This window comes from Erinaceus europaeus, chromosome 17, assembly GCF_950295315.1.
Source record: "Erinaceus europaeus chromosome 17, mEriEur2.1, whole genome shotgun sequence".
Lineage (NCBI taxonomy): Eukaryota > Metazoa > Chordata > Mammalia > Eulipotyphla > Erinaceidae > Erinaceus > Erinaceus europaeus.
In genome coordinates this window covers 64188366-64215609 of record NC_080178.1, presented here as the reverse complement: position 1 = coordinate 64215609, position 27244 = coordinate 64188366, and the positions used below count along the sequence as shown (strand labels likewise).

At 50.4% G+C, this 27244-nt stretch overlaps 1 protein-coding gene across 8 annotated transcripts in view; it reads right to left on the bottom strand.

The window, feature by feature from the left end:
- The window catches only part of ARAP1 (ArfGAP with RhoGAP domain, ankyrin repeat and PH domain 1), a 65393-nt gene that overhangs the window by 24972 nt on the left and 13177 nt on the right, over nucleotides 1–27244 (bottom strand). For 5 of the 8 annotated variants that reach the window (XM_007527493.3, XM_060176874.1, XM_016190163.2 and 2 more), the window contains exons 2-7: nucleotides 19647–19721; nucleotides 13477–14027; nucleotides 1673–1803; nucleotides 1155–1222; nucleotides 577–707; nucleotides 329–484 (exon numbers count right to left, since the gene is read on the bottom strand). In XM_007527493.3, the coding sequence (XP_007527555.1) occupies nucleotides 329–484; nucleotides 577–707; nucleotides 1155–1222; nucleotides 1673–1803; nucleotides 13477–13985 (995 nt within the window). In that variant the 5' untranslated portion in view covers nucleotides 13986–14027; nucleotides 19647–19721. Of the gene's footprint in view, nucleotides 1–328; nucleotides 485–576; nucleotides 708–1154; nucleotides 1223–1672; nucleotides 1804–9382; nucleotides 9524–9804; nucleotides 10032–13476; nucleotides 14028–19646; nucleotides 19722–27244 lie in introns of those variants that run through there. The other 3 variants (XM_060176878.1, XM_060176877.1, XM_060176879.1) reach the window with 3 other exon arrangements.

The following is a 27244-nucleotide window of genomic DNA, read 5'->3' as shown; positions in this document are numbered from 1 at the left end:
AGTCTGATCCCCAGAAACACAGATGCCCGAGTAATACTCTGGTCCCTTTTAAAGAGAGTGATACCACAGCACTGAATCTTCCCCCAGTGCAGTGAGGGCTGAGTTCAAACCTGGGCCATGTGTGCAGCACAGCAGTGCCCTATCCAGGTGAACTACCTTGCAGGTCTATGACTTCCCAACTTCAAGATCACTGCTCTGGCAGGGGTGCTCAGAGGCTACAGTCTGCCTGCAGGGGACCTGGCTAGATCATGCTGACCCTTCTGGTCTGGGGTCCCTACTTGTAGGCCAAGGCACCGCACGTTCCATGAACCTCCCAGGTGTCACTCACCCCTGTGGTGGGTTCTTATCCAGCCAGCCGGCCTTGATGACTGGGGCAGCGGGGCGGGGCCCCCCAGCCAGCCCATCCATGGGGTATGGCAGGAGCTCAGGGGTTCGGAGGCTGCTGGGCAGGGATGAGCTCAGGCTGCTGGTGTGCCATCCACCACTGTGGGGCAGGAAGGAGGGGGTGAGGGCTCAGAGGGAAGGCCTGGGGGAATGGGCTTGGGGAGGAGGGTGCTGGGCAGGCTGGGTACTCACTTGGGGACGCCCTCATAGGCAGGGTCACTCTCATCCTCGTCTCCTTGGTCATCCCCAGACAGCTCCTCTCCCTCGCTCAGCAGGCTGGCCACACGCACTGCCCGTGGAACTAGGCTTGCCGAGAGCTCCTCCTGTCCCCAGCCCAGATGGGCTCAGTGTCATGTGTGCCCTCAAGTCCCAGTTCACACCCATCCAACGGGGGCTGTCTCACACTCCCGACCACTCTAGCCTATGTCCGCAGCTCAGTGCTTTTACTTCTGTCTCCTCACATTCCCTCCCCCACCAAAACTCCACAGGGACCTGGGGGCTTGGAGTCACAAGGACAGAAAGAAGGACTAGGGAAAGACCAGGGATAGGGACTTAACTCCAGCACTCAGGAGACAGAGACATGGGAAAACAGAAAGTGAAACAGACAGACACTGGGAGACAGATGTGCTCGAAGCAGAGAAGCCACACGGAACTGTGAGCTGGAGCCTTAGCTTGGGCCTTGGGCCTGTGCGACCCTTACAAGTGAGAGGGGACTCTGCAGGAAACACAAGGACAAGATTCTGGGCAGACAGCCCACACCCTCCACCCACCTTCTTGGTCATCACGCCGGCTGGGAGCCCCAGCCTCTCCTTGGGGGCCTCATCGTAGTCTGAGTCATCTGAAGAGAAAATGGGGTGGGGGAGACTCAGAAGCAGGGAGACTGGCCTCCCCTCCGAGGGCACCTAGGCTGGGCTTCGAAGCCCGAGAAGGGCCCTGCCCCCAACCCGCTGGCTTTCAGAAAAAGACACAGGGGCAGGAAGTGCTATTTATATTCTGGCAGGACAGCACCAGGGTGGCCAAAGGAAAGGGCGTGCATAATAGGATGCCAGGCTCAGGGTCGGGTGGGGACTCTAAAGAAAGCAGAAGTGCAGCAAGGATGAAGGGTCTGTACAGAGGGTGTTCCCAGGACGAGCAGACCCCCAGGTCTCGGAACCAAAGCCTGTCAGGCTGCACTGACAGCCAGGAGGCAGGGCAGGGAGCTGCTGGCCCCACCTGGAGGGAGGACAGGCAGGTGCCCAGTGGCCTAGACCTGTCCCTGATCCCTAAAACCTCTGGCTGTGGTACTCACCGAACTCTGGGACTTGGCGGACAGGCTTTGGGGGGACCTTCGGGGGGCTGGGAGGTGGAGATGGGGGCTCTGCTGGCTGGGGAGGGGATGACAGTGGCAGTGACAGCAACTCCTCTTCCTTGGAGGGAAGGCTGGGAACAGAAGGTGGGTACTCAGGGGTTAGCTCGGTGTGTGTCACAGGACTGGTGACACTAAATGACAGTCAGGACTCATAAGCACAGAGGCCCCAGCCACAGCAGAACTCCTTCCCACCACAGACTCAGACAGGTACCCCTCAGTGCACACTAGCCTTAGCCTCCCACTTTGAGTCCTCTGGGGCTAGCGGCAGGACGGCCCCTCTTGGAGTCTGCATTGTGGCCATAAGACCAACTGTCCCCGAAGCTCTAGCACTATGTGTATCTACTCATTCTCCATACTCTAGGAGGCTGCAAAGATCAGAACTGGGGGCCAGTGGGTTCATACCTTTAGACTGGGAGTCAGGGTTACTACAAGAGGTGAAGCAGGCCCTGAGCTTTTACTGCTAAGAAGGTATTCATCGTTTTTTTTTTTTAATTTAAGAAAGGATTAATTAACAAAACCATAGGGTAGGAGGGGTACAACTCCACACAATTCCCACCACCCAATCTCCATATCCCACCCCCTCCCCTGATAGCTTTCCCATTCTCCATCCCTCTGGGAGCATGGACCCAGGGTCATTGTGGGTTGCAGAAGGTAGAAGGTCTGGCTTCTGTAATTGCTTCCTGCATGCGTCGGTTTTTAAAGGTGGCTCAGTGGGTAGACCACATGTTTTGCCATGCCTCAGGCCCTGGCATGTGAGAACATCAGGGATAGCACCAAGGGAAATGCGTGGATGGTGACATGGTGCTCTGATATCTCTCTCTCTCTCTCTCTCTTACCAGAGCCCTGCTCAGCTCTGGTTTATGGTGGTGCAGGGAATTTAGCCTCAGGCATGAGAGTCTCTTTGCATAACAGTTATGCTATCTACCCCAACCCTCCCCCTCAATCTCTCTTGCCCTCCCCCTCCATCTGTATCTGCAAAGACAGACTATCCTTGGGGAAGAAGGCAGCTAGCTTGGCAGGGTGGCACATGCGGAGGCCCCAGGTTCACTGTATCCCCCCCTCCCCAACCAAAGCAGGGTATAAGAAAGCATTCCCTGGCAAAGGGAGGAGGCGGGACTGACTGAGCACTGAGAGGCAAGTGCTAAGTCTCCCAGCTGTGGGTCTCCAGAGCTTCGTATCTCAGATCTTCCCCAGGGAAGATCCAGGCCCCTGAACCCTTCAAACTCAGTTTACCCCACTCCTCTCAAACACTAGCTCCTCATCTCTGCCCTCACTCCTCAGGAGCACCCCCAACTCTCAGACCAGGCTTGGGGACCCTGCTCCCTAAAGGATGCTGATATCAGATCAGAGACAGGCTGGAACCTCAGCCTCTCTGAGCCCTGTTTCCTCTGCTGCCTCATGGGGAGCACAGCCCTGGCCTGTGACTGTAGCTGGAGGGTTGAGGTGTACCGTGCACCAGCACAACATGATGGTGTGTGTGTGTGTGTGTGTGTGTGTGTGTGCGCGCGCGCCCAGAACCCTCAAGCCTGACCTCAAAGGCTGACTGTCCAGGGCCTGACGGCCTGTGGGAGCAGGCAATAACGTCTTCCTTCTCTGTGGTTATTCTCAGCCTGGTCTATTGTATTGCCTCAATGTTCCTGGCAGACAGTGTGACTACTGAGAAAGTGAGGAAGGGCCGGGATGTGATGTGACAGGACAGAAAGGCTGGTCCTCCAGTCCTGTGGCCCCTTGGAAGAACCTCACCACCCTTTACTCCTCGCGAAGATCCACCTCTTCTGTCTTGCTGGTCCGTCCTCAGTGCTCCCCAGACCCTGCCCAGGCCTCCCTCTGGGATAAGCTTTAGAAAAATTATTCCCTAAACTTTTGGGGGGGTGCAGGGGAGGCTGGGGAGACAGCAAAAACAAATTACAGTAGGGGAGATAGCATAATGATGATACAAAAAGACTTTCTTTCTTTCTTTTATTTTTTTAATAGTTATTTATTCATTTTCCCTTTTTGTTGCCCTTGTTGTTTTACTGTTGTAGTTATTATTGTTGTTGTTATTGATGTCTTCATTGTTGGATAGGACAGAGAGAAATGGAGAGAGGAGGGGAAGACAGAAAGGAGGAGAGAAAGATAGACACCTGTAGACCTGTTTCACTGCCTGTGAAGCGACTCCCCTGCAGGTGGGGAGCCGGGGGCTTGAACCGGGATCCTTACGCCGGTCCTTGTGCTTTGCGCCATCTGCGCTTAACCGCTGCGCTACCGCCCAACTCCCTACAAAAAGACTTTCATGCCTGAAACTCTTGAGTTCTCAGGTTCAATCCCCTGCACTACCATAAGCTAGAGTTAACAGTGCTCTGATTAAATAAAATTGGAGCTAGGGATGGCACACCTGGTAGTGTGCACATGTTACCATGCACAAAGACAAAGACCCGAGTTCAAGCCTCTGGTCCCCACCTGCAGGGGGAAGCATCACAAGCAGTAAAGCAGTGCTGCAAATATCTCTCTTCCTCCCTATCTCCCCTTCCCTCTCAATTTCTGTCTCTATAAAACAAATAAGTAAATATTAATAAATAAAATTAATTAAAAGGCAGGCAAATAGCTCATCTGGACTGTGCACCTATAGCCCAGGCCCAAGTCCCACCTCTACTACACTGCAAGCGCCTTTCCTTCTCTGTGTTCTTGTTTCTTTCTAGCTAAAAAAAAGTCAGCCCACAGCAGTGAAGTCCCAGTGATGAAAGAAATGGGTTAAAATGTTCTACCAACTTAAAAATGAAGACATACCATCCCCTTGGCAAAAAGGGCTCCCAAGCCAGAGAGGAGCATCTGCACCTGGCCACTGTGTGGTCCCCTAGCTCTGGGCTATCCCTGGAGATGATGAAGAGGCCTCGGAGGCCAGCCAGGCCCTCTCTGTGCCTGTCAGGGAGCCTTGTGCCACATGGGCCTGTGCTGGTCTTGAGAGTCTGAGTGCCCTGCTGCATGGGCACTGCCTGGCCATCTGCCCCACCTGCCCCCAGGCCCATTTCGAAGGTTGACTGTGACCATCACCATGAAGTACAGGGCCTGGCTGAGTCATCCACAGGGTGGAAGCTGGCGAGGTGGGAGGCAGCCAGACAGAGGGGTGAGTGGGCAGATGAAGTGAGTGGGTGGGGAAGGAAGTGGGAGAGCTGGTCATCTGTGTCAGGAGGTCAGTGACAGGAGACAGTATGCCCTCAAGCCCTTGGGCCTAGCCTGGGTGTGATGACTGTGGACAGCAGGTGTCCACAGCCATGCCTCCTGCACTCCACGAAGAAGGGTCCTTGGGGTGTCTGGCTTGTGGCGAGCTGTGGGTCTGCCCGTCATCGCCAAGCAGGGCTGAGTGGGCCTGGCTCCCCAACCTCCCCAAGTCAGGTGGCCAGTGCAGAGTGGAGGGTGGCAGAGACAGTGCACAACTACCACCTGCCCCTGCCCCTCCTCAGGGCCTGAGTGGCACCAGTTCTCCCTCCCCTGGTCCCTTCACTGCTGTCCTGGGTATCTGGGGGGGTCTATCAGCCCACAGCCTTCCCAGCATGTGAGATCCCTGAGGCAGGACCCCTGCCTCCCCCACTCCTCACTCTGGCACTCAAGCCCAGCTCACCCACTGCTGTGACACGTGTCCCCTGCAGCTCCTAGGCACATCACGTGGCCCCATCAGTCTACTTGTTACAAAGCCAGACAGCTCACCTGGGAGCACTTGCTCTGCCATGCACGCAACCAGGGTTCAAGCCCTGGTCCCCATGGCACTGGGGAAGCTTCAGTGTTCTCTCTCTCTCTCTTTCTGAAAAAGTCAACTCAGAGCAGTGAAGCCCCAGTGATGACAAAAACAAAGGGGGGGGTGGTCCCCTAAGAGTTTTGACTTACTGCTGCCCACACTTTACAGATGAGGAAACTTGAGGCACTGAGACACTAAGCAACCTGTCCTGGGCCCCACAGTTGGAGTATGAAGCCAGGCAGCCCAGCAGCCCAGCCTGAAAGATTAACTATTACCGGTAAGGGTGGGTGCATGGCAGGAGGCGAAGCTTCACTGAGGCCACCTCCTCACACTGGCCCGAGACTTAGGGTCCTGGTGGCCCTGAAGCTGACATTATGCCCAGAGGGAGTAATGGTTACAGCCCTGGTGGCCCTGTGACCAGGAAGGAGACGGGAGAAGAAGCAAAGGGTCTCCCAGCAGAGTCTTCACAGGAAAGGTTCTATGTGCCAAGAAGGTGGGAGCCCCTCATGGCCCTCTGAGCTTTATTTTAGCTACCTCCCCCAGGAAGCCTGCCAGCTGACATCAGCAGACTTCCACAGGGCAGTGGGGAACTGCTGAATCAGGGCCAGCCCAGAAAGGAGAAGTAGTGTTGGACGGCACAGCATGTGGGAAAACCCCAGGAGTGAAGAAGGGGTTGCCCACTGGGCCCTACCCTCACCCCAGCTAGAGCTAGTATAGGCCACTCAGAGCCTATACCCCTAGGAGTGGCCCCAGCTCCAGCCTGCAGCTGGGACCCAGCTGGAGTGCTTCCCACTGACCTGCTCATCCAGATCTTCCCTGGCCTGGGCATGTACTGGGTGGCCCTCCCTCCAGTGTCCATTTGCACTGGCTCTTCCTCCTCACCGACCCTAGGAAGCCCACCTATACCTTCAAACTTGCCTCAATGGATTGGCCCTTTGGCAGCTCCAGAGGTACCCCAACCCTGGCGCCTCTGTCTCCTCTGTTCCAAAACAGGCATCTACTGTCCCCTCTGTGCCCACACCAAGATAGGATACCATGTGCAGGGGCAGGAGGTGACCCAGAAAGGCTGGGCCCTGAGCCCAAGAGAATCTGCTTTATTGAAGACAAATAAATATTGCTGGGGCTTGGAGCCTACACAATCCACTAATCCTAGCAGCATTTTCTATTTCCTTTTTCTTTCTCTTTGATACAGCACTGGTTCACTGCACACACACACATACACACACAGACACACACACACACTCTCTCTCTCTCTCTACCTGCAGGTGGGGACCAGGGCTGGAGTGTGGGTCCTTGTACATGGTAATGTGTATGCTCTAAGTCCACCTCTGCCTCCCCCACAGAGCGGGGAGACTGAGGATGCTGAGCCAGAGGAGGGTGGCGCTCTGATTAACTACACAAAACAGAACACTTTCCTAAGAGCTGCAAGATGCATTATCAGTGCTTTTGCCAGGGCACCAAGATCAAACAAGAGGGAAAAGGTCACTCTATGGAAGAGAGAGAGAGCTTTGGAGGCAGGAGGGCCTGGACTTGAATCCCAGCTCAATGTCTGACAGTGGCCGTGAGAACAGGTGACTTCTTCTCCCCACCCTCAAGGACATTCCAGTCACTTAGCCTGAGCTCATTCCATAAAAGCATATTCCCAGGCCTTTGCATATGCTGTTCCTTCCATCTACAATCCCCTTCCCTGTCTGGCTTGCTCCCACTTTTCCTTTCAAAGGTCTCATTTAGGGAGTCAGACAGTAGCGCGGCGGGTTAAGCGCACATGGCGTGAAGTGCAAGGACCGGCCTGGAGATCCCAGTTCAAGCCCCCGGCTCCCCACCTGCAGGGGAGTTGCTTCACAGGTGGTAAAGCAGGTCTGCAGATGTCTATCTTTCTCTCCTCCTCTCTACCTTCCCCTCCTCTCTCCATTTCTCTCTGTCCCATCTAACAATGATGACATCAATAACAATAATAACTACAACAACAATAACAAAAAATCCAAGGACAACAAAAGGGGAAATAAATAAATATTTTTAAAAAAGGTCTCATTTAGGCTGGGTGGTAGCACACTGGTTGAGCGCACACAGTGCCATGCATAAGGACCCTGGTTCGAGCCCTCAGTCCCTACCTACAGGGGGATGCTTCACAAACAGTGAAGCAGTGCTGCAGGCATCTCTTTTTCTCTCCCTGTCTCCCCTCCCCTTAATTTCTCTTTGTTCTATCAAATAGAAAATGTCGATGAAACAATGAAAGTAAAAATAAAAATCTTAGCAAATCACTATGGGCTCCCCTCATGGTCTGGGGCTCCCTTAGCCTCTACACTTCCTTTAACTCGGAACAGCTGTGGACATTAGTGTCACAGGGCTGGGCCCAGGGGACCAAGGACACAGGGGCATGCCATCATGGAATGGGGTCCTTGCCCTGATGTCATCCCAGCAGGTTGGACGCAGCTGCTCCTGGCCCTGCCCAGCCCTTTCCCCCCTCCCCACAGGGGTGAGCTTTCCCAAAGCCCACTTCCTCCTGCAGGCCCAGCCTCAATCCTCTGTTCCTTGCTTCCTCCACAGCTGTCCCTGGCCACCCTCTCCATCATCAGACTTGGGGGCCAGTCCTGTAGCACCCCTGCTCTATCCTGCAGCTTCTTCCCTGCCTGGGTCTTGCTGGCCCTCAGCATGTGGATGGATGCCTATGAGCCCCCTCCAAGCTGCCAGCACTGTCATGAGAGGAGGCCATGGGGAGTGGGTATTGAATGACTTGACAACCACCACCCCGCTCACAGTACACTCACTGGAGAAGGCCTGTAGTCCCATCTCCCACACAGTAGCACTTGATTCATCTTCCCCCAACTCTCAGCATCTCTGCCCAGGACAATAAGTCCTACTTGCTAATCTCTCACTATGTTCTGGGGACCACTCTTGCTTTTATCCCCACAGTGACCAGAGTTATATACTCTGCTGTGCTCAGAACATGCCGCCTCTGCCTAGAAGTCCACCTAACTGCTCCCTTGTCTAAGCCCACAGAGGCTGTTGGGCCTGTCATGGCACCTCTCCCCCAGGCCTTCACTGAGCTTTCCCACAGGACAGCCCTGCAGTTGTTGGCAGGTGCCCTTGGCAGCTCTATAAGCATCCTGGGTCTGGCCCAGTGCCAACTCCTGAAGGCAGGGGGATGTGGGGAGGTGGTTCAGCCTTCAGGGTGCTCCTGCCCCAAGTGCCCGGCTCAGGGCTGACTTGGTGGAGCAGAAGGGATACAGGGTCTGCTGGGTCCCACTAAAAGTGAGCAGAAGGACCGGGGCTGGGGAATGTGCACAGGACTGGGTTGATGTGACTGTTCCTCGTGACCCTGAGCCCAGGACTGTTCAGTTCACTTTGGGTCCACAACAACTGGGAGGAAAGGAGGCTACTGACACTCCCACCAATACAGGCACCCAACACACTCCCAACCATGGAGGGCAAGGGAGGGACCACTCCAACTCTGCCAGCTGCCCTGGGCCACAGCACCCCTAAACGTGAAGCTGACAGAAGTCCCCATAACCCTCCCAACAGCACTCCTCAGAGGCAAGAGCGCCAAGAGCAGAAGCAGAGGGGAGGAGGACTGGCCTGGACCCTAGACGGCACAGACCACCCCTCATACATAGTTCCCTCTGTGGCAAAGTTCAAGAAAGGCCCAGAAAACAGGCACCGTGAGCACACACTGGAAGAGAGAGAGAGACAGACACAAGTACAGGCAAGCCCAGGGGAGAGGGAAGGAAGAAAGAAGAAGAGGAAAGACCCAGGAGGAAAACAAAACAGTGGAAAAAGTGAAAGAAGAGAGAAAATTCTGAGAAGAGAAAGGAGGGAGGGGCAGGACCTGCAGAGAAAAGCCAGCACAGTGGTGACTGACAGACAGCAGCGCACAGTTGTTCCAGCAGGTCCGGAGGGTGTTCCCTCCCCCAGCCACCAGCCCCAGGCCCCTGGCTCACCCTCAGACACCCCGGTCTTGGGTCCGAGAACACCCGCAGTTGTAGCCAGGTGAGGTTATGCTCAGGTGTGCTGTCTGCGCAGTCTGTTCAGCTGGGGGCTGGCCTGGGACGCCTGGCCCTGCGTCCTGGCTGTGTCCCAGGCTGTGTGGGGGCCCAGGTAGAGCTCTGAGGCCTGTAAGCTGTGTCGCTGAGAGTCTAAGCTCACCTGTTTGTCTGTGCCTGTGTGAGTGAGTGTGTGTGTGTTTCTGTGTAGAACTGTAGATCTGTCCCAGACTGTGTGTGTGTGTGTGTGTGTGTGTGTGTGTGTGTGTGTGTCTGTATCCAGCTCTGGTCTCCCCTGGCTTCCTGTTCTCCGCCTCCTCCACCCCTGCAGCCCTGGCCAACACACACTTCCGGAAAACACAGAACCAGAGCAAACTCACCCAGAATCCCCTGGGGCAGGCACTTCCTACTCACCCCCAGGCTCCCCCCACACACACACACACACCCGCTCCAGAGAATGGGATAACTGCCACCCCAGGACCATCCAGTGGGCCTTACAAAGTGGACGCCCAGGAAGCCTAGGCCAGCCCCTTCCGTCCCCACAAGGAGGCCCAGAGAGGTTGTGGGAGAGCTTCTCCGAAGGGAGCAAGTTTCGCCCCAGCAACAAGTGATGCATCTGCAGGAAGATCAGGGATTGGATGCAGGCAGCTACCAGAGCATACAGGCCAAGGCTTGTCCAGCCCAGGTGTCTCTAAACCAGAAGAGGAAAGTGAGGCCTAGAGTAGTCTGGGAAGGACTCTGGGGGGGGGGGGGAGTTTGACTCCAGAGGCCCAGATCAAGACATAACCTCCCTGTAGACTCAGAGGGACCACTTGTCTGATACTTGGAGCTATGGAGACAAGGGCCCAAGGCAGAGCAGGTGAATAGCATCCTGACCCAGGCTGTGTGCCTGTGAGCAAGCTTCTCTGCCTCTCTGGATGCTCTGGCCAGTTCTCCATGACAGGCTTCAGTCACGGTGGGTCACAGAATCTTGGGTGGACACCAAGGCAGGCTGAGTGGTCAGCAGAACCTGAGAGCGCTGGTTCTGCAAGGCAGGGAGGAGGACCCCTCCCCCACCCTAATCTATGCTCTCTCTGAAGCACCCCTCAGGCCTATTCCTGCCAATAAGTCTGGAAGTCTACTGCCATACCACCCTGAACACGCCTGATCTCATCTAATCTCGGAAGTTAAGCATGGTCAGGTCTGGTCAGTACTTGGATGGGAGAACAAAACAAAATTCTGGGAAACACAGGCCAGGGTGGAGAGGTATGTGGCACGGGAGCTCAGGGCCCTTTCACTGCAGTGTCCAGTGCTCACTCAGTGCCACATGCTCACCAGCAAGGCTCCTGTACCAGTCCACAGGTTGAGGACTCGGCAGCAAGATGGTCAAGGCTCTGGGCCCAGCTGACTCTCGAGAGGACTCGTTGTACACTGTGTATAAGTTCCTACAACTCGCCCTGAAGAGTTCTCAAACAGCACATAGGCCAGTGTCCCCACAGGTGGACGGGCCTGCCGGGAGTCCCCATGCCAGTCCATGTGGGCACATGAGTGTGAGCACACAGGCCTGGAAGAATCCACACACACCAGAACAAGTCACCATGTGCACTTCACAGACTCCCTCACCCAGGCTCCTCAGGACCTGGGTGGATGTGTAAATACTAAAGCTTCCTGCCCTGTGCATGTGATACACACACACACACACACACACACACACACACACACACACACACACGGAACTTGAATAGAGTCATCACAAGAGGACACATGTGCACTCGTGGCAGAGACCCCCAAATTCCGCTGGAGAGCCTGGTGAAGGGCTGGAGCAGGCACAAGTGCTCCCTTAGCCGCTACATCACCTGGTGTGTGAGTCCCTGAAGGCCAGGGAGAGTGAGACCACCATCATGGGTGGGAGGGGAGTGAGGAAAGACAGGAAGCAGGACTCCGAAGTTCGGAGTCATCCCACTGGCCACCTCTCACACAAGCATGAGGTTCCCTCCTCCCTGAGTTCTTCCCCCACCAGCTTTCAGGGTTATCGATCCCTGAGACCACAGGTGTCCCAAACATCCAGAGCCCCAGGATACAGGAGGCCTGGTGGCTCACCTCCCAGCACTCTGCCCTGATGATTAGCTTACCTTGCAGGGGGGTGGCTGCCTATAATTCTCTCAGAATCTGGGAGGCTTTAGTTAAAAGGGGTCAAATGCTGATTATGGCAGCCTGGATGTCTCCTGAAGGTGCCTGCATTTAAGTCAAAGAAAGGTCCTGAGGGTGGGGGGGATGGATGGGACTGTCACCTTGGGACAGGTGAGTCTCAAGCTGTAAAGCAGGTCCTGACCTCAGACGTCAGGGAAGCCAAGGGGGCACCTGACGGGAACGAACCCAGACACCTACAAGGCGTCCAGGCCTCTACTCTCAGCCTCCCACAAGGAGTCCCAGCTGCCTGCAAGGCATCCAGACCACTCCTGACCAGGGTTTTTGCTTCCTCAGCCTTTGAGGGTTGCTTACCCACTCCACCTCCCAGAGACAAACAGATGGACACACACACCCCTCCCTCCTAAAGATTGACTGAAAAGAAATTGACAAAATTACTCCTGCATGCAGCAAAGTGGCCAGTAGAGGGCAGAGTGGCACCAGGGGATGACAAGCTGAGTCCTTGAGGGGCTCTAACTGTTCTGAACCCAGCAGACACAAACTTTGTGCTTCCACCAAGCAAACCTCCTGTGGACCCAGAAGTGGCTCAGCTGGGAGAGTGCAGGACTTGTGTCCATGAGGTCCCTGGCACCCCGTGTGTCAGGGTGATGCTCCATTTTCCTCTCATTAATAACCAAATCTTTAAAAAGCACAAAGGCTGAAGACAGCGCTCACCAGGGGAGGTACTTTGGCCACAGATGGAGCTTTGCTGCTGTGGCGCCTCTCCCTCTCTGTCTTCCCTCTGTATCTGATGAGAAAGGTGGCCCAGAGCAGTGAAACTGCATGTGTGTGAAGCCTCAGCTCTACCCAAAATAAATAAATACACAAAACAAATATCCCACAGTCCTAGCTTGGCCCTTATTGAATGCCCTGCAGGTAGGCAGTGAAAACTCACCATGCCCTTCCTTGAGCATGGACTTGCCAACCCATATCCCCCTCCTTTTCTGCTTGAAAACACAACAAAGAGGATGACTTGAGCAAAGCCCGTAGCAACAATAGACACCTCCCTACCTGCCCCCCTCTCTTTTTCAACATACCTTCCTCCTCCAAGAAGCCTTCTCAGATTAGGCTTACCAGGTCCAAGAGCTTCAATGACTCTTTGCCACACCCCTAACCCCAGATCCAGCCTCAGTGAGGATCATTCCTCGCCGTGGGCACCCTAGCCAATGGCAGGCAGGAAAGACTCAAGGAAGGGAGCTAAAATAGGACATCTTCAGAGGTGGGAAGAAAACAAGGAGAACCAGTAGCCCAGAGGGGAGGAAACTCTTCTGAAGAGGAAGGAGGCCTGACACAGGTCCCTGGGATCTGGTGACACCTGGCAGGGTGGCAGCACAAGTGCCTGGCCCCACACAGGTCCTGCCCTCAGTGAGACTCCCTTCTCCCACATGACTCCGTCACAGGCTCCACCCCTGGTCACACATTCCTAGGCAGCAGCAGAACTTCAGAATTCCACCCAAACTCACTGCTGTCCCCACGTCCTTTTCCGTGACCCGTGACAGTAATGAGGCCCACTCCAGGTGGAGACCAGGACACCAGTATGGCTCCCTGTGCCCACTCAGCCAACTGACCCGAGGTAGTCCTGAGTCCTGGCCCCTCCAGGGCCCCTGTCCTTCCAGTCTACCCACGCCTCAGGCCTGTTTGGCACAGCCTGAGTGGGGCCTCTCGCCTGGCCTCTCAGCCTCCTCTCCATCAACTGAGCTAGCAGCCAGTCATCCTCTAAGCACTCAGATGGGACCCCCCACCCCAGCCTGCACAGCAGGCCCCAGTAAGCCAGGGGTCTGCCTAACTCTGAGCTTTGTACCTAGTACTCCTCCCTGTGCCAAGGCCACAGGTTACCCCAACCCTAAAGGGCCCCATCTGTGCTCCCCCCCCCCGTGTCCACTCACCTCACCAGCAGTCGAGGGGGTGCTGTTCGAGGAGGCACAGGAGGGAGGCTGGATTCTGCCAGGTGCCGCTTGGCAGGTAGCGGGGGCAGCATGGGTTCCGAGGTGGTCGTGGTTAGGGCAGAGAAGCAGGTGGGTGGAAGGCAGCTCCTCCGAGGTGGGATGGGGGGTGCAGGGAGGAGTCCCTCGGCCTCACCCACTGTGGAGGGCATTTGCGGTGTGGTGGCAGAGGTGGGTGGAGAACGGAAGACATGGCGCTTCATGGGCACGGGCCTCGAGGAGGGCCTGGGCGCAGGGGCCGGGGCGGCATGGGCTCGGAGCAGTCCAGCCAGGACACGGCGGCGGTGCCCAGGGAGCTGCACGCCCATGTTGAGCAGGCGGGCGTCACTGAGGCCCTGGCACTCGGAGGCCCACACCAGCCCATGCTGCTCAAAGAGCCCTGTGTACTGCTCCAGGTGCAGTGCCCGCAGCCACTCGGCCACCGACAGCGCGGCATCCCCAGCCTCGGCCATGGCTCCCACCGGCAGGGCCAGCCTCCGGGGGCCTGTCCAGACCTGCAGTAGACAGAGGGCACAGGTCATAGTGCAGATCCCCAGGCGTGGTCTCCCAGCTGACATCCCATATGGGGTCAAGCTTGGGTCTGAGCTTCCTCTCCAGCATCAGGGAAGGCTGGGCACCTCCAGGGCTTCGAGCACATGGGCATTCTCTCTGTCTGACCTGCTACTCCTGCCCTGCCCCTGCTCCTAACATCTGGCTCACACTGCTAGGGAGCCTTCCAGCACCTCTGGAGTTGGTGCCACTCCTCACACCACCGGGGGCCCAGGTCACTGTTGTGAGGCTGACCAAGGGTCCCGTTAGGGCGGTGCCCAGCACACATATATACAGGAAGTCAGCAAAGAGGTGCTAGCTTTGTACTGAGGGCAAAGCTCTGGAACACAGCCAGGGTGAACAGGGTTGAAGAAATCCCCGCTAGCCCACCTGCCTAGGAAGAAGCTTCGTTCACCTCACTGCCATAGATGAGTGACCCTGGCACCACAGTCTACCATGCTTGCCCATAATAACCCACTACCGGGCAGTGGGCACTCAGGTGCCAGCCCTGCACTCATGAGCTCCTGGCCTGGGGCCGGTAGAACAGCTCACTTGGGGAGTGTGCAGCTCTGCCATGTGCTGGACCCAGGTTGGAGCTCAGCCCCCACCTCACTGGAGGAAGCTCCACTGCTGTGAGCTCTCTCTTTCTCTTTCTGTCTCTTTGTCTCTATCTGGAAAAGTTATCCTGGACTAGTGAAGTACTGGAGATGATAAAAAACAAACAAAAAACCTCTCAGCCTGAAAAAGCCAAGAACAAATGACACAAAGAGGTGATTTATAGATCAAAAGAGAAAAGACATTTGATCCGCCCCACAGGTATCAAAGAGATCCAGGATAAAACGCAACAAGCAGGGTACAAGGAAGATCTAACAGAAACAGGCTGCTTCTTTCTCTTTGTTGATTGTTACTGCTGCTGTCGTTGTTATTATTAATCTTATTATTCTGAAAGTTCTAGAGTACAAAAACAAACAAGAGTTACGAAAATTGGGAAGGAGCACCCAGGAGGTGGCACAGTGAATAAAGTGTTAGACTATCAAGTATGAGGTTCTGAGTTCAATCTCTGGCACTACATTTGCCAGATGTATGTTCTGGTCCTCTCCACCATTCTCTCATAAATAAACAGTTTTTAAAAAGTGGGAAGGAAGAGATAAACTATTAGGTTCTAAAAATAGAGTTTTAAGTTGGTAAGTCCAAAGACTCAACTCAGAAATTATTATAATAAAAAAATTTCATAAGGTAGTTAGGTTCAAAATGAGAACAGAAATACTGGGTTGTCCAAAAAGTCATGACACATTTTTACGTAGAAAAATACATCATGGGCAGCAGTAGATAGTATCATGGTTAGGTGGGAGTCGGGCTGTAGCGCAGCGGGTTAAGCGCAGTTGGCGCAAAGCACAAGGACCGACATAAGGATCCCGGTTCGAACCCCGGCTCCCCACCTGCAGGGGAGTTGCTTCATAGGCGGTGAAGCAGGTCTGCAGGTGTCTATCTTTCTCTCCTCCTCTCTGTCTTCCCCTCCTCTCTCCATTTCTCTCTGTCCTATCCAACAACGACAACAACAATAATAATAACTACAACAATAAAACAACAAGGGCAACAAAAGGGAATAAATAAATAAATATTATTTTTAAAAAGTATCATGGTTAGGCAAAGAGAGTTTCATCTGGTCCCCACCTGCAAAGGGAATACTTCATGAAGGTGAAGCAGGGCTGCAGGTGTCTCTCTGTCTCTCTCCCTCTCTAGCTCTCCCTCACCTTTAATTTTGTCTCTATCCAATAACAAAAATAAATAAATACTATTTAAAAACATAATAGAGAAAGACTCTCATGCCTAAGGCTCCAACATCCCAGGTTCAATCCCCCCACACCAGAGCTAAGCAGTGCTCTGGTAAAAAAAAAAAAAAAAAAGCAAAACAAGAAGAACATCACTTTTCTGGCAACCCAGTAAATACTTAAAAGCCACATCCATGTAGAAAGCAGGATGATTGATCTTAATTTACACCAACACTGCAAAAATCTTCAAAATAAAGTTGGGAGATCTATAAGGGGAAATGTGGGGTGTCACAGAGGAGCAAAAAGATGTCCTGGACAAGTGGAACAACACAGCATGTTCCTGGACAGGGAGATAGCAGAGAGATTAATTTAGAAGTATACACAACACTAACAACATAAAGAATTTTTGAGCTCAACAAGCTAATTTGAAAGTCCACATGGAAGAATAAGCAGGAAGTTAAGAAAATTTTGAGACATGAGGTGGGGAGAAGGATGAGGAGTAAGAATCATTATGTGACCACCATCTTATAGACCACTATCCACCCCACCCCTCAACAAAGTGATTTGGAGTGGGGGGAATGAGAATCTGCCTTAATGTGTACTAACACATACAAGCCACAGTCATCAAAACAACACGTGGACATACTAGTCAGTTAAACAGGACAAAAAGTTCAAAAACAGACCTAAAGAGATATTTAGTATGCAATAAAAGTAGGACCTCCTACTAGTTGGACAAAGAAAAATGAATTAATAAGGAACAGCCATGAAGTAATCTAGAAACAAATTAAACTGAACACCTACCTCACACCTCACTACAGGGTATCCCAGATGAAACAAGTATTTCACTATTAAAAGGAAAACCAGAGGAGGGTGGGCGGGACCGCAGCGGGTTAAGCGCACATGACGTGAAGCCCAAGGACTGGAGTAAGAATCCTGGTTTGAGCCCCTGGCTCCCTACTTGCAGGGGGGTAGCTTCACAAGAGGTGAAGCAGATCTGCAGGTGTCTATCTTTCTCTCTCCTTCTCTGTCTTCCCCCATCTCTTGATTTCTCTCTCTCCTATCCAACAACAACAGCAGTAACAACATTAATAATAATAACAATAACGATAACAAAATGGAAAAAATGGGCCTCCAGGAGCAGTGGATTTGTAGTGCAGGCACTGAGCCCCAGCAATAACCCTGGAGGCAAAAAAAAAAAAAAGAAAAGAAAAACTAGAAAAGGATTTTAAAAAACATCTCAGAGATGCAAAATAAATAAATAAATCTTTGGAAAGGCTACCCAGAAAGGAAAAGTGAAGCATTCAACTACTCAAAAAGCAACCAGTCCTGCATGATTTAAAAATAAAAACACTGTAAGTAAAGTCAATCAAAAATGATCAACTCAGGTTTACTTGCCACTCACACTCCAAATAAAGGACTAACTGTTCTCAAAACTGAAAAAAAAAAAAAAAACGGATCTAAAACTAAACAGATAAATAACTAACAGAAAGATGTGTAGAGATTATGAACAGAAAAATTTATAGAAAACAAAAGGGTCTGGCTGGGTGGTGGCGCAGCTGGTTCAGCGCACATTACAATGTGCAAGGACCCAGGTTCAACCCCCTGGTCCCCACCTGCAGGGGGAAAGCTTTACAATTGGTGAAGCAGGGCTGCAGGTGTCTCTCTCTCACCCTCTCTGTCTCCCCTTCCCTCTAAATTTCTGGCTGTCTCTATCCAATAAATAAAAAATAATAATTTAAAAAATTAAAAGAAAATAGAAGGGTTTAGGGTAGGGGTAGACAGCATAATGGTTATGCAAACCGACTCTCATGCCTGAGTGTCCAAAGCCCCAGGTTCAAGCCCCTGCACCACCATAAGCCAGAGCTGAACAGTGCTATGGTTAAAAAACAAAACAGAACAAAAAAAGAAAGAAACTTCACATTTTAAGAAAACAGAAGAGTTCTTAAACATAGTGAAGGGACTTAGGCCACTGACAAAAGAATGAATGAAACATGCTGAAGGACCACTTTCCACGGAACAAAGGGTCAGGGAACAGGAAGCCTGGCAGCACCTGGCACCAGTGATAGGGGAGACAGGCCTCTGGGAAGGGCAGGACACACTGGCTCCAGATCACCTGTGCTCTGCCCTTTGGTCCAGCACCTCTGTCCTCACCCTACAATCTAAGTGACTCCTCTCAGGAACGACATAGAGAGACGGTCATTGTCTACAGCACTGGGCACAATACACAAGACTGGAAAGAACCAAAACGCCCATAAAATAGGGGCTGGTTAACAGTCATGGGGCCATCCTAGCAGAATAATGAGCAGCTATGAAAAAAAAAAAAAAGAAAGAAAGAAAAAGAAGAAGAAACTCCTTACATGTAATACTTGACAACTCCCCAAACACAGTAAATGACTAAAATGCAAAAGAGTGTATATAACATTCTGGCACTCGTGCGTGCGTGTGTGCATGTGTGCGTGTGTGCATGTGTGCGTGTGCGCGTGTGTGGGGGGGAGAAGAAGGAGGGGGCTGAGTGGTGGCACACCTGGTTAAGTGCATTTATTACCATGCATAAGGACCTAAGTTCAAGCAGGAGGCACAGAGCCCAAAGCAAAGCCTGTCAGCTTTTAAAGGCCCTCCTCATTCCTGCCTTGGGTGAGAGGCAGACTGGACTTTTTCTTTCTTTCTTTTTTTAATTACCATCAGGGTTATTGCTAGGGGCTCAGTGCCAGTACTATGAATCCACTGCTCCCAGCAGACTTTTTTTTTCCTTTCTATTTTGTTTGATAGGACAGAGAAATATCAAAAGGAGAGGGGAAGATAAAGATACCTGCAGACCTGCTTCACTGCTCTTGAAGCATTCTCTCTCTAGGGAGTGGGGGCTCAAACCTGGGTCCTTACACATGGTAATGTGTGTGCTTAACCAGGTGCACCACCACCTGGCCCCCCATGCTACACTCTGCATCCTTCTCCTACCACCTTAGACTTTATATTTATTTATTTATTTATGTAACCACCTTAGACTTTAAACTCGGGGCACTGTTTTGTTTTAAAGATTTTATTTATTTATTTATTTATTAATAAGAAAGATAGATGAAAAGAAACAACTAGATGTTACTCTGGTAAATGCTGCTGAGAACTGAACTCGGGATCACATGCTTGAGAGTCCAATGCCTTATCCACTGCACTACCTCCTGGACTACAAGGGATTTGTTTAAAGGATCCTGAGGGACTCACAGGCAGACTCAAAGAGAAATGCATTCCATGCCCCTGACATTATCTAAGGGTGAGCTCTCCCAGGGTTAAGTTATGTTGCACACAGCCACAGCTACAGGGACCTGGAACAAAACCAAAGCACAGAGCAGCGTCTTCTTGCATGAGCGGCTGGATTAGAGAAAGAGAAAACACACATGATGTGCACACGAACGCACACACATAGAACACCTCTGGATGTGGGCCACTGGCAGCTGAGAGGAGGAAAGAGGGAGGGCCACGTCTCACTAGCTCTTTCTGCATCTTTTCAAGTCTTAGCCCATTTGCAAAAGTACATCAAAAATGCAAAGACAATGTGCTTACCTGGGGATGAGGAAGAGGCCAGACCTCACCAGACAAGGAGGGGATCTAGTAAGGAGGTACACCCTCTAACAGTGGTGCAGTGGTGCTGCACACACATCCCCACCCCAACATCTTCAAAAGCCTACTGTGAGGCTCCCCCGGTGTCTATGGGCCTCTCCCTTATGTGTCAAACTCCAGTTTTGGAATGAAATACGGGCCTCAGGTCCCAGCCTCCAGGAGGCCTCCCTCCTCAATGCTGTGGTCCACCTCCTCACTCACCAGCCACTGCTCAGGATGCTGGCCCTCCTGCAGCCACACTCACTCCAGCGGGCTCCTCATCTGGCCTGGGGGAAGCTGCAAAGACAGGAAGGAGAGAGTCTGTAAGGAAGGAAGAACCACTGAGAGCAGGAAGATGAAAAGGGAGACACGGGGAGAAGGAAAGGGGAAGAGAAGGGAGTGGCAGAAGCCAGGAGGGCAGACCTGACCAGGGTCTCCCTGGAGGAGAGCACTGAGGTGGTAGGCATGTCTGCCCAGAGGAGATAAAGGGGAACCGGGCTCTTGATTCTCCAGATTTCCTCTGGGACCAGTGCTAGTCATGTCCAGGAACCACTGGACAGCAAGAGACTAAACTGTTGGGGTGGGGGTAGGGAGCAGCAAGTGAAGCAGGTGCATGAGACCTAAGTCTCAAGTTCCCTGGCTGGTGTCCCCAGGAAGGCTCCACGCCCTGTGATTCCAGCCACTGGGCCAGGCAAACACAGAGCTCCGTGTGGTGGTTTCAGGGGGGTCTATGAGCATCATGAATTTACCATCAGGCATTCATTTCCTCGTTCGGAAGGCTCTGCAACTATAACTCAGAATAGAGTTCAAATAGGTATATGCTATAAAAACAAATATGTTAGGGCTGAGGAGCTAGCATAATAGTTATGCCAAACAACTTTTACACCTGACGCTCTGAGGTTTCAGCTCCACCAGAAGTCAGAGCTGAGCAGTGCTCTGTCTCTCCCTCTCTCTCATTAAAATAAATAAACATTTTTGAAAGAAGATGAATATTTTAAAGTACATTTTAATGACTTCAGAGAGAGTTGGCTGCAGTGCTATAGCCTAGGAGGTGCTGCTCTAGCCTGTCTTTCTTTCATGAAATAAGTAAATTAAGTAAAAAATGACTGTGCTACTCAAAAAATTTTAAAAGTTAGGTCTTTACAGGGTCAGGAAGATACCACACTGATAGCACACAGAACTTGTATGAGAAGTCATAGGTTCAATCTCCAGGGCCTCCGACAGAGCCAAGTGGCGCTCTGATCAAAAATTAATTGAACATATACACGTGTGTACACATATATGTTCACTCCATAGACTACACACCCGTCTTAATGTGCATGAGGCCCTGATTTCAAGTCCCACAGACAGTACCAGGGAGAACACCATAGATGGTGAAGCAGCGCTTTGATGTCTCTCCTCTCTCTAAAATGAAGAATGAAAAACACTGGCCAGGGCAGTGGTATTACACAAGCACTAGAGAAGAGAGAGAAAATATTGGGCTGTCAGAAAAGTAATGACATATTTTTCTATGTTTAAAAAAAAAAGTGTCATGACTTTTCCAACAATGCAATATTTATTTATTTATTTTATGCACGAGAGAGAGAAAAAGACCAGAGTACTGCTTAGTCATATGCAATGCCAGGAATGGAACCAGGGGTCTCAGGCTTGCAAAAAAAAAAAAAAATAGCACTCCTGAGAGCCAGGTGGTGGCACACCCAGTTAAGGGCACATATTACCATGAGCAAGGACTTAGGTTTGAGCCCCTGCTCCCCACCTGCAGGGGGGAAAGCTTCACAAGTGGTGAAGCAGGGCTGCAGGTATCTATCTTTCTCTCTCCCTATCTCCTTGTCCCTCTCAATTTTTCTCTGTCCTATCAAATAAAAATTGAAAGAAAAAAATGGCTGAGAGAGCAGTGGATTCATAGTGCCAGCACGGAGCCCCATCAATAAGCCTGGTGGCAATAAAAGAAAAAAATGCACTCCTTGCCACACCTATGGACATCTAATCTTTGACAAAGGGGCTCAGACTATTAAATGGGGAAAGCAGAGTCTCTTCAACAAATGGTGTTGGAAACAATGGGTTGAAACATGCAGAAGAACCACTGTATTTCACCAAATACAAAAGTAAATTCCAAGTGGATCAAGGACTTGGATGTTAGACCACAAACTATCAGATACTTAGAAGAAAATATTGGCAGAACTCTTTTCTGCATACATTTTAAAGACATCTTCAATGAAACGAATCCAATTACAAAGAAGACTAAGGCAAGTATAAACCTATGGGACTACATCAAATTAAAAAGCTTCTTCACAGCAAAAGAAACCACTACCCAAACCAAGAGACCCCTCACAGAATGGGAGAAGATCTTTACATGCCATACATCAGACAAGAGTTTAATAACCAACATATATAAAGAGTTTGCCAAACTCAACAACAAGACAACAAATAACCCCTTCCAAAAATGGGGGGAGGACATGGACAGAATATTCACCACAGAAGAGATCCAAAAGGCCGAGAAACACATGAAAAAATGCTCCAAGTCTCTGATTGTCAGAGAAATGCAAATAAAGACAACAACGAGATACCACTTCACTCCTGTGAGAATGTCATACATTAGAAAAGGTAACAGCAGCAAATGCTGGAGAGGTGTGGGGTCAAAGGAACCCTCCTACACTGCTGGTGGGAATGCAAATTGGTCCAGCCTCTGTGGAGAACAGTCTGGAGAACTCTCAGAAGGCTAGAAATGGACCTACCCTATGATCCTGCAATTCCTCTCCTGGAGATAGATCCTAAGGAACCCAACATATCCATCCAAAAAGATCTGTGTACACATATGTTCTTGGCAGCACAATTTGTAATAGCCAAAACCTGGAAGCAACCCAGGTGTCCAACAACAGATGAGTGGCTGAGCAAGTTGTGGTATATATACACAATGGAATACTACTCAGCTACTAAAAATGGGGACTTCACCGTTTTCAGCTGATCTTGGATGGACCTTGAAAAAATCATGTTGAGTGAAATAAGTCAGAAACAGAAGGATGAATATGGGATGATCTCACTCTCAGGCAGAAGTTGAAAAACAAGATCAGAAAAGAAAACACAAGTCGAACCTGAAATGGAACTGGCGTATCACACCAAAGTAAAAGACTCTGGGGTTGGTGGGTGGGGAGAATACAGGTCCAAGAAGGATTCAGAGGACCTAGTGGGGGTTGTATTGTTATATGGGAAACTGGGGAATGTTATGCATGTACAAACTATTGTACTTACTGTTGAACATAAAACATTAATTCCCCAATAAAAAAAAAAGTGAAGAAAAAGTAAAAAATAACGATAATAATGACCACAATAATGGTAGGACAACCAGGGTAACAAAAGGGGAAAAAATGGCCTCCAGAAGCAGTGGATTTGTGATGCAGGCACCGAGCCCTGGTAATAACCCTGGAGGCAAATAAATAAATAAATATAATTTAAAATTTTTTTTAAAAAATAAAACTAAAAAAATTTGGCATCCTATAGAATATCCTCCATTGAAGAAATTCAAAAGGCCAACAAACATATGAAAAAATGCTCCAAGTCACTGATGGTCAGAGAAATGCAAATAAAGACAACAATGAGATACCACTTCAAAAAAAAAAAAAGTGCACTCCTTGGAAAAACTGTATAAAAGTCAGACTAGACCATCACTTAACAACATGTGTGAAAATCAGGTCAAAATGGATCAGAGGTCTGAATATTAGACCAGAAACAATAAAGTATATAGAAGAAAACACTAGTGAAACATTGCAGGACCTTCACATCAAAGATGTATTTGGAGAATCAACCCAGGAGCATTTGAAAGGAAAATAAGAGTAAATAAATGAGACTACATCAAACAAAAAGTGTCTACCCATCAGAAGCAAGCTATAATCAGAAGCAACCCAGTAACTGGGCGGAGATATTTACATGTTACTCATCTGACAAGCCACTGATATCAGACATCTATGAAGAACTAGTAGAGTTCAACAGAAGAAAAGTGGGCCAAAGAAGTGAATAAGCAGCTTCTAAAGAGATACATACAGCCCACAGACACATGAAGAAATGCTTCACTTCACTTTCCATTAGAGAAAGGCAAATTAAAACTACACTGAGATTCCATCTCACACCTGTAAGAATGACTACATCAACAAATTAGGAAATGACAAATATTGGCACAGTTGTGACGAAAAGGGATTCTTTCACACTGCTGGTGGGGATGCAAACTGGTGTAGCTCCTTTGGAAGACTCTCTGGGGAGTCCTTAAACAAATAAAAATGGAGTCGCTGGGAGTCGGGCAGTAGCGCAGCAGATTAAGCGCACGAGGCGCAAAGCGCAAGGATCCCGGTTTGAGCCCCCGGCTCCCCACCTGCAGGGGAGTCACTTCACAGGCAGTGAAGCAGGTCTGCAGGTGTCTTTCTCTCCCCCTCTGTCTTCCCCTCCTCTCTCCATCCTATCCAACAATGACATCAGTAACAACAACAATAATACAACAAGGGCAACAAAAGGGAATAAATAAGTAAATATTTTTTTAAAAAATGGAGTTGCCAAAAAAAAAAATGGAGTTGCCTTATGATCCAGCAATACCACTCTTAAGCATTCATCCAAAGGACATGCAAATACTAATTTGAAAAGACATAAGAACCTGTATGCTCACAGCTGCATTATTCACAATAGCCAAAGAGTAGAAGCAGCCTAAATGCCCATCAACAGATCACTGGCTACAGAAGTTATGGCATATATATATTCCATGGACGACCACTCTGCAATAAAAAAAGATGACACTGTATCTTTTGGGACAAAATGGATGGAACTAGACATGATTAATTTCAGCAAAAGAAGTAAAGAGATGAACAATAACTACTGATGCTTTCACTCATATGTAGAATCTAGAGAACTGATATACATGAACTTGCCAAAAAAAATAGGAAGCAAAAAAAAAAAAAAAAAGAAAAAAATAGGAAGCAAACTGTCTCTAAGACTTTATAAGAACTATGATGGTTCTCTTTGGGAGGGCGGGCGGGGGCACAGAACTTTGGTGGGTGGGTGGATGGATGTGGCGTGGAATTATAACCTATCATTTCACAGTCTTGTAAACCATTATTAATCACGTATAAAAAAATAGCTTAAAATGTACTCTTGGGGGCAGGCTGTGGCACACCTGGTAGGGTGCAAACTTTACAGTGCACAAGGACCAGAGTTCAAGCCCTCGGCCAACCACCTGCAGGGGGAAAGCTTCAAAAGCAGTGAAACAGTGCTTGAGGTACCTAACTCCCACTCCTCTCTCAACTTCTCTCTGTCTCTATCCAAAATAAATACATTTAAAAAATATTTGGAAAAAATGCGCATTTACCCGAGTCACCTCCCTGGTCCTTCAAATAACTAAAATGGGTAGTAAAGGGGGCCAGGGCATACATAGTTTACCTGGTAGAGTGCATGCATTACCATGTGCAAGGACTCAAGTCAGAGCCCCAGTCACCACATGGGAGCACTTACACAGGACAAGTTTCACAAGCGGTGCTATAGTGTCTCTCCTCTCTCTGCCTCTCACCCTCCATCTGAAAAAATAAGAGTTCACCTAGAGCAGTGGAACTGTGTAGGTGTGTCGCCAGGTGAAGCTCTGCTTGAGAGTCCTGTGCTTTATCTCCTGTGACACTTCCCAGGCCACATGTAGCTCCAATAATAAACGGCTGTATAGACTACACAGTGGATATGCTATTGAAGAGAATAAGCACAATCCACAGGAATATTATTACATCTGAAATGTAATGGCTCCAATGTCTGGATAAAATGCAGTGTTACTGTGCAAGGACCCAGGTTCAAGTCCCTGGTCCTCACCTGAAGGGGTGAAATTTCATGAAGCAGTCTCTCTTGCTCTCTCGGTCTCTCTCTCTCCCCATCTCTCAATTTCTCTCTGCCCTATAAATGTTCTAAATGATAATTAAAAAAATTTGTAAATGTAGTGTTACAATTAACTTCACCTGCTTCTTTTCTCTCACCTCCCCTCCCCTCCCTTCCTTTCCCCTCTCATTCATTTCCAGCTAGAGCACTGCTCAGCTCTGGCTTATGGTGGTGCAGGGGATTGAACTTGAGACTTTGGAGCCTCAAGCATGAGAGTTTTTTTTACATAACTATTATGCTATCTCCTCAGCCCTCAACTGTATGTTTTTTATGTGGCTGTTAGAGCATACCCACCTGCCTCCCCTTGGACAGCCCCTATTGCCCACCACCCCACTCACTGCCTCTAAGATCTGGCACTTCTTGCTGCCAGGGCCAGGCACTGAGGGGAGGTTTCCACAGGACTGATCAAAGGGGTTCAACTACCCTACTGGACTGACCAGCTCTGGGAAACAGGAAACCACTTCTGTCCCTGAGAAGGGCCCAGTCCCCTGCTGGGCCTCTCTTTAGTGAGTGTGGCCTCACTCACTAAAGACCTCAGGGCGGGCCAGACACTCAGGACCTCCCTAGCTGCACACCTCAGGACAGGCCCATATGAGAAGCTAGAGTCAGACTGTAGCCTGGACACTCAGACCTGCTGCTCTCACACACCATCCCACCACGAAAACAGTCCACAGGGCCTTCACCAGTCACGGAAGGCTTCCTGAAAGAAGCTGCTCTTTGAAAAAAGAAGTGAAGTTGGAAGCAGCACTCTGCTAAGCCATACTGAAGCATGAGGCAAAGAAAGGATCAACAATACTGAACCTTTGTGTTTAAAATATTATTTTGTTTACCATGGAATACTCCTATGCATTGATTTTTTTATTTTATTTTATTTAATAACATGAGAGAGGGAAAGAGAGAGAATGAACATCACTCTGGTACATACAATGCCAGGGACAGAGTTTGAGACCCCGCCCTTGGGGGAGCAGCACTTCCTCCACTGTGCCACCTCCTGGGCCACACAAGTTTTTTGTGTTTATTTAGCACCAGACAGAGAATGAGCCCAGGTCTCACATGAGAAATACCACCACCGAGGGGCCTGCCAGTTCTGATGTTTCATTCCATGTTTCTTCTAGGAAAGAGAGAGAAGACAGCAACATTCCACCACCCACGGAGCTCCCTGGTGCTGTTCACAGTACTCACATGGTGCTGGGGCTCGAACCCAAGGTCTCGCACACAGTGAGGCATGTAGTCTACTGAGGAAGCTATCTCCTAGACCCAATTCTGATTTTTTTTTAAATACTTACATATACCCTTTCTCATAACTGCTAAGCTTCCTGAGCCCTCCACTCCCACCACCACCTTCACCCCATCAGTGAGTCCCCCCAACACCCAAGCCACCCCCAGGGAAATGGCCCTGCAAGAGGAGTGACAGCCTATTGCAATAGCATGGCCACAAGTGGGGGGGGGGCTTCCTCTCCTACCCCACCCCGGGCACCCAGCTCAAGATGCAATAGCCCATCACCCCCACCTTGCCCCTGCTTCTTCCCCCCTTTCCCTCTAACCTCTTAGCTGGGCCAACCATAGTCCTACCCCTACTCAAAGCCCTTCCATGGCTCCCACTGCCCTCAAGTCCAACTCCTGACCGTCATTTGACCTGATCCAGACCTGCCGATTACAGATGAAGAAACTGGGAGGAAGTGACTTGCCCAAGTGGTCTGTGACATACCCCAAGCCTCTCCACAACTCCCTCCAGTTCAGTTTTTGCACGAGGCAGCTGCTTAGCACAGGGAGCCCCTCCAAACTGACTGCTGACAATGAGTAAGTGAATCCTGTCTCCCCATCTCCTGGTACTGAGTCCTGGCTGCCTCCTCCAGAAAACCAAGAGATCCTCAGGTACTAGGTGGCAGGGGCTGAGCTGGGAAGATCAGCACTGCTCCTGCTCT